The sequence below is a fragment of the Sander vitreus genome, chromosome 17, assembly GCF_031162955.1.
Source record: "Sander vitreus isolate 19-12246 chromosome 17, sanVit1, whole genome shotgun sequence".
Classification (NCBI taxonomy): Eukaryota; Metazoa; Chordata; class Actinopteri; order Perciformes; family Percidae; genus Sander; species Sander vitreus.
The window spans coordinates 32,494,492-32,501,991 of NC_135871.1; the positions used below are offsets into that span (position 1 = coordinate 32,494,492).

A 7,500-nucleotide genomic window follows, 5' to 3' on the forward strand; every position below is an offset into this window, starting at 1 on the left:
CACACACACACACACACACACACACACACACACACACACACACACACACACACACACAGAGACACACAGAGAGACACACACACACACACACACACACACACACAGGCAACCAGAGACACACACACACACACACACACACACACAGAGACAGAGACACACACACACACACACACACACACACACACACAGACACACAGAGACACACACACACACACACATACACACACAGGCAACCAGAGACACACAGAGACACACACATACACACACAGGCAACCAGAGACACACAGAGACACACACACAGCAACCAGAGACACACAGAGACACACACACACACACACAACCAGAGACACACAGAGACACACACACACACACACACAGGCAACCAGAGACACACACACACACACACAGAGACAGACACACACACACACACACACACACACACACACACACACCATATAATAATAATAACACATAATGAGGGTTAAATAATAATAATAATAATAATAATAATAATAATAATAATCAGGTGATAATGAGGGTTAATCCAGCAGCCCACCGACCCTAATGAAGCTGATTTTCAGATGTTCTTCTCTGAGGACCGACGTTCCCACCTGGTCTGAGACCAGCCGTCTCCTCCTCAACACAAGCAGCTTTAATGAATGAAAACATGGAGGTCATTCAAGAATAAGGAAGCTCCGAGCTTTCTCTGAGCGGAGGCTTGTGTTCACCGCTGACAGCAGCTCCCTCCTAAACAAAAAGCTCGATGAGACAGCAACAATGGCTGCTTATACAACACCCCCCACCCCCCAAAAACAACCATGATGGTAAAACAAGGACCTCCAGCAGAGACGCTGTCACTACCCGATGTGAGTCGAGTACAGATGTGTTAAACACGTAAAATAACAAACTTTTCTCTTTACAAACAATAACAGGAAAAAACGTAGCAGAGCATCTCAAACAGAGGGTGATGTCTGTCTGTCTGTCTGTCTGTCTGTCTGTGTGTGTGTGTGTCTGTCTGTGTGTGTGTGTGTGTGTGTGTGTGTGTGTGTGTGTGTGTGTCTGTGTGTCTGTGTGTGTCTGTGTGTGTGTGTGTGTGCTGTGATCTGTGTGTGTCTGTGTGTGTGCTGTGTCTGTGTGTCTGTGTGTGTGCTGTGTCTGTGTGTGTGCTGTGTGTGTGTCTGTGTATGTGTGTCTGTGTGTGTGTCGTGTGTGTCTGTGTGTGTGTCTGTGTGTGTGTGTGTGTGTGTGTGTCTGTGTGTCTGTGTGTCTGTGTGTGTGTGTGTGTGTGTGTCTCTGTGTGTGTGTGTGTGTGTCTCTGTGTGTGTGTGTGTGTGTGTGTGTGTGTGTGTGTCTCTGTAGTGTGTCTATGTGTCGTCTGTGTGTGTGTGTGTGTCTCTGTGTGTGTGTGTGTGTGTGTGTGTGTGTGTGTGTGTGTGTGTGTCTGTCGGCCAACTAATCAGACAGACCCTGAGTGACCCTGGTGAACGCCCTACAGTTGACTCACATCAGTGATGATGAAAACAACGGTTTAGGTTCAAACAATGTTGTCGATATCACGGTGAGTTTGAGACACTGTTGATCTCCTAACGTCACCAAACACAGATTATCGGCCAAAGAAATGAATCATATCTGAACATTTCTCTACCGTGAGACGACTCCTCTTTGGTTTGCAAAGAAATAACACAAAAAACTTGAAGTGGTTGCTTGTTTTCGTGAGAAAACGTTGACGTAAAGAACGTCATCCCTCCATGATCTCATTATCAGATATGTGTTGTCAGAGGTTCGATCCCCGGGGTCCTCCGGTCATATCTGACCCATTTTCAAAAAGGTTTCTATATCAGAAATTTGGGTTTCTTTCAACCAAACTATAGCATTTGAAGAAAAAAATGGTTGAAAAACGTTGAAAAAAAGTGACAAAAACTGAAAAAAGTGACAAAAACATCAGGGGAAAAGCAGCAAAAGTGTCGAAAAAGACCAAAAATACTGAAAGAAATTCTATTTAACGGTCGACGGGAAGACAACACAAGGGTTAAACTGTTTCTAGGTACGCTTGTTTTGGAGCCCGTTGGTATGAGTTCTGGTCTGTTTACCAAACCGAGAGTAAAGCCTGTTATCTCGCAGCTTCAGGTTTTGGCAGCTTTGGTATGAACTGCGTTTTCTTCTGATCTCTGAAACAGGAAGACGCTTCGAGCTGATGATCCTGATCTGCTTTCTTTCACGCGCTGGAGAGCGTCCAGTCTCTGGGATGTTTTCCCCTTAATGACCCGTTTGGGCTCATTATCCTGCCTGGCAAACACAGAAAGGACTGAAGGTCTCCAACATGGCAAAACACCAGAGCTGGCGCCAATAACACGAAAGCTGATTGGCTGGAACATAAGTTGCATGTTGGTCTCATTTGTAGTTGAAATACAGCAAAATTATATTTGGACTAGTGACAGAAAGAACTACAACACCACGGAATAAAAAAAGAAAGACTATTAGAGGTAGCGTTACATGGACGTAGGGACATTAAAACCTGTTCATTACGTCCTGTCGACATCTCACCGCAGTGTTTCCTCTATGTTGGTTTGACCGTGGCGCCCCCCCCCCACAGTATCAGAAACAGGGCCGCATTGTGAGAGAGCATGTTGGAGAATAGCGTGGACACACGAGGATAACTAGCCAGCTGAGATGGTGTGTGTGCGTCCTTGAGAACTGTCAGTCGTATAACTTATGTTGTCAGTTCATTTGAGCCTGGTCCTGTATCAGTCTATAGGTCCTGTATCAGTCTATAGGTCCTGTATCAGTCTATAGGTCCTGTATCAGTCTATAGGTCCTGTATCAGTCTATAGGTCCTGTATCAGTCTACAGGTCCTGTATCAGTATCAGTCTATAGGTCCTGTATCAGTCTACAGGTCCTGTATCAGTCTATAGGTCCTGTATCAGTCTATAGGTCCTGTATCAGTATCAGTCTACAGGTCCTGTATCAGTCTACAGGTCCTGTATCAGTCTATAGGTCCTGTATCAGTCTACAGGTCCTGTATCAGTATCAGTCTACAGGTCCTGTATCAGTCTATAGGTCCTGTATCAGTCTATAGGTCCTGTATCAGTATCAGTCTATAGGTCCTGTATCAGTCTATAGGTCCTGTATCAGTCTACAGGTCCTGTATCAGTATCAGTCTATAGGTCCTGTATCAGTCTACAGGTCCTGTATCAGTCTACAGGTCCTGTATCAGTCTACAGGTCCTGTATCAGTATCAGTCTACAGGTCCTGTATCAGTCTATAGGTCCTGTATCAGTCTACAGGTCCTGTATCAGTATCAGTCTATAGGTCCTGTATCAGTCTATAGGTCCTGTATCAGTCTACAGGTCCTGTATCAGTCTACAGGTCCTGTATCAGTATCAGTCTACAGGTCCTGTATCAGTCTATAGGTCCTGTATCAGTCTACAGGTCCTGTACCAGTATCAGTCTACAGGTCCTGTATCAGTCTACAGGGCCTGTATCAGTCTATAGGGCCTGTATCAGTCTATAGGGCCTGTATCAGTCTATAGGGCCTGTATCAGTCTATAGGGTCCTGTATCAGTCTATAGGTCCTGTATCAGTCTATAGGTCCTGTATCAGTCTATAGGTCCTGTATCAGTCTACAGGTCCTGTATCAGTCTATAGGTCCTGTATCAGTATCAGTCTACAGGTCCTGTATCAGTCTACAGGTCCTGTATCAGTATCAGTCTATAGGTCCTGTATCAGTCTACAGGTCCTGTATCAGTCTACAGGTCCTGTATCAGTATCAGTCTACAGGTCCTGTATCAGTCTATAGGTCCTGTATCAGTCTACAGGTCCTGTATCAGTCTGCAGGTCCTGTATCGGTCTATAGGGTCCTGTATCAGTCTACAGGTCCTGTATCAGTATCAGTCTATAGGTCCTGTATCAGTCTACAGGTCCTGTATCAGTCTATGGGTCTGTATCGGTCTGGGTCCTGTATCAGTATCAGTCTATAGGTCCTGTATCAGTCTATAGGGTCCTGTATCAGTCTATAGGTCCTGTATCAGTCTACAGGTCCTGTATCAGTCTATAGGTCCTGTATCAGTCTATAGGGTCCTGTATCAGTCTATAGGTCCTGTATCAGTCTATAGGTCCTGTATCAGTCTGCAGGTCCTGAATCAGTATCAGTCTATAGGTCCTGTATCAGTCTATCAGGTCTGTATCAGGTCTATAGGGTCCTAGTATCAGTCTATAGGTCCTGTATCGGTCTATAGGTCCTGTATCAGTCTATAGGTCCTGTATCAGTCTACAGGTCCTGTATCAGTCTATAGGTCCTGTATCAGTCTATAGGTCCTGTATCAGTCTATGGGTCTGTATCAGTATCGGTCTATGGGTCATCATTGGGTCTGTATCAGTCTCAGTCCTAGGTCCTGTATCAGTCTATGGGTCTGTATCGGTCTATGAGTCTGTATCAGTCTGTAGGTCCTGTATCAGTATCAGTCTATAGGTCCTGTATCAGTATCAGTCTATAGGTCCTGTATCAGTATCAGTCTACAGGTCCTGTATCAGTATCAGTCTATAGGTCCTGTATCAGTCTACAGGTCCTGTATCAGTATCAGTCTATAGGTCCTGTATCAGTCTACAGGTCCTGTATCAGGTCCTGAATGATTGAGATTTCTCTTGGCACAGCTACCAGAAGACTTCCAACTTTCAGACAGGTTGCTCACGTCACATCTACGTCTTCAAGCTCAGTTGGAGGCTGCTCAGTAACGCTCAGCCATCACCGGGAAAAGAGACGTCACTGGTCTCCGTCCAGAGACGTCACTGGTCTCCGTCCAGAGACGTCACTGGTCTCCGTGGAAGTCTCTTGGTTGGCTGTGTCCATTCCTTTAACTGTCTATGAGAATAATCCATAACACAAAATACTGATTCGTGTGAGCAAGTTATCCCAAAAATCTCCCCATCATCTCTGCAGCCGAAGTCTCCGTTAGCTCGTGGTTAACCAGGTGTGCACAGCGTTTGGATTCATTATGATAATGATCTCATTATCAGATATGTGTTGTCAGAGGTTCGATCCCCGGGGGCGGAGGATGCTTGATGAGTTTTACCGTGCAGCAGCCTGCGAGCATTAATGAGCTCATGTGGTGGTAATAAAATCCTTTTCACAACAGCATCACAGACGACTCACGCTCATATTGTTCTACGAGCATCAGGAATAACGTCTAAGGCCAGACACTGCAGACAATTCAGAGGTTTTGGTTCCTATTTATCTTCCATAGCATGTCTTCTTTCAGGCTCCATCTCCACCACGACGTTTTGGTTTTCAAGTGTTTGAGTTTTCAGACCAAAGTAGAGATGTTCTGATACTGCCTAAAACGCTGGTATCAGTATCAGGAAGTACTGGAGTTAATGCACCGATCAGATACCACGTAATAAAGCCCTAAAGAATATCTACGTTAAAGGAGATTATTTATGTTATTTCTCCGTTATAACTGACTGACAAACTGGAGAATAACAGAAAGTTCTGGGTGTTCATCACAATAATATCACATCCATACAGAGATAGTAGTATACAGCTGTTATACATCATATCATCCATACAGAGATAGTAGTATACAGCTGTTATACATCATATCATCCATACAGAGATAGTAGTATACAGCTGTTATACATCATATCATCCATACAGAGATAGTAGTATACAGCTGTTATACATCATATCATCCATACAGAGATAGTAGTATACAGCTGTTATACATCATATCATCTATACAGAGATAGTAGTATACAGCTGTTATACATCATATCATCTATACAGAGATAGTAGTATACAGCTGTTATACATCATATCATCTATACAGAGATAGTAGTATACAGCTGTTATACATCATATCATCTATACAGAGATAGTAGTATACAGCTGTTATACATCATATCATCTATACAGAGATAGTAGTATACAGCTGTTATACAAACGTTTCCGTATGGAGCCGTTGAGACTGAAACACAACCCCGCAGATTACCAACCAAAACAGGTCAGAAGTGTTTCCTAATGGCTCTGGTTTAGGGGCTCGGAAACACCAGAGCAGGGGGAATGAGAGGGGGAACACCAGAGCAGGGGGAATGAGAGGGGGGAACACCAGAGCAGGGGGAATGAGAGGGGAAACACCAGAGCAGGGGGAATGAGAGGGGGGAACACCAGAGCAGGGGGAATGAGAGGGGGAACACCAGAGCAGGGGGAATGAGAGGGGGAACACCAGAGCAGGGGGAATGAGAGGGGGGGACACCAGAGCAGGGGGAATGAGAGGGGGAAATTGGAGGGAAGGTTGTTTTTTTCTATTCGCAGTACTCTCTCTTCTCACTGTTTATTGGTGTGAATGCTGAAGGCATCAACACTAGGTTCTTCTACATATTTATTTTTTTTGCACATTAACTCCTTCCACATTTTTCAACATAGAAACTTCATTCAAACATCAAAACATTCAGCACGATTCGGATGTTCCTACTTCTATACAAAACTTCCATAACTTTCACAGTTTCTGAAATATTCAACGTTTTCGGTGGACATTTTCCCCATTTAAGTGAATGGACGGAATTTTCAAATCCGACACAAATTCATACCTTTCCAAGTGCTACCTACTCATTCATATGTTCTGGGTAGCGTCTGCCTTTTAAACATAGAGTATGTATTCAGAAAGTGCATTCTCTAGTTGTTAATTGTTCTGCAAACAAAACGCCGAGACACATTCCTTCAGATGGGACTTGATAATAAACCTGATTGTGATCGGAAATCAGAAAAGGTTTATTGCCAAGTAAGTAGGAATTTGACTTGGTGTCTGGTGCATACATACAGTCCACATGCAAACAAAAAACAAACATAATGAACATTCATATGAAATAAACAATAAATATAGAAACAAATATATACAAATTACCTGTTTAACATGAGAAAAAAGAGGCTGAATGGGTGCAAAAAGGTACAAATAGCAAATAATAGGCTATGTCATTCTGAAGCAGCAGAAACTGGACTCACATCACACCTGTGAAGGTAAATTAAACTCTGCAGCAGCCGTGGATGTTATTCTGCAGACAGATGAGGGTTTTCTAGTCTGTGTGTGTGTGTGTGTGTGTGTGTGTGTGTGTGTGTGTGTGTGTGTGTGTGTGTCATCCTCAGTGATGCTGACAGACATGCAGGACTCAGAGAGGCTGCAGCCGACTGACCCACTTTCTGTTCTGCAGGAGAAAAAACGAGCTGCTGGCTGCCTCACAACCCGTCCGTCTCCTCTCCAATCCTGCACGGACACACACTCCAACCATCATAAGCCCCTCTCTTATGTAACTTTTCCACTAACCTGAATCAATTGTATCTGCTGGGTTTCCACAACACACAAAGCCACACAGCCAGGCTGCAGAAGCTGGGTGCCGTTTTCACACGCAGACAGGCGGCAGCAGCAGCCGCAGCCGCCAACAAACACTCAATATTTAGCCGGGAATAAAGCGTCCTTACCTGGGTAAAGCAGTGCAGACACACCGCGAGA

The 7,500-nt window shown here is 44.3% G+C and overlaps 1 protein-coding gene across 1 annotated transcript in view; it reads right to left on the reverse strand.

Moving 5' to 3' along the window:
* The window catches only part of ptpro (protein tyrosine phosphatase receptor type O), an 81,476-nt gene that overhangs the window by 73,623 nt on the left and 353 nt on the right, over positions 1–7,500 (reverse strand). Inside the window, exon 1 of the mRNA XM_078272644.1 lies at positions 7,470–7,500. This exon is cut by the window's right edge and continues 353 nt beyond it. Coding sequence (XP_078128770.1) covers positions 7,470–7,500 — 31 coding nt within the window. The remainder of the gene's footprint in view (positions 1–7,469) is intronic.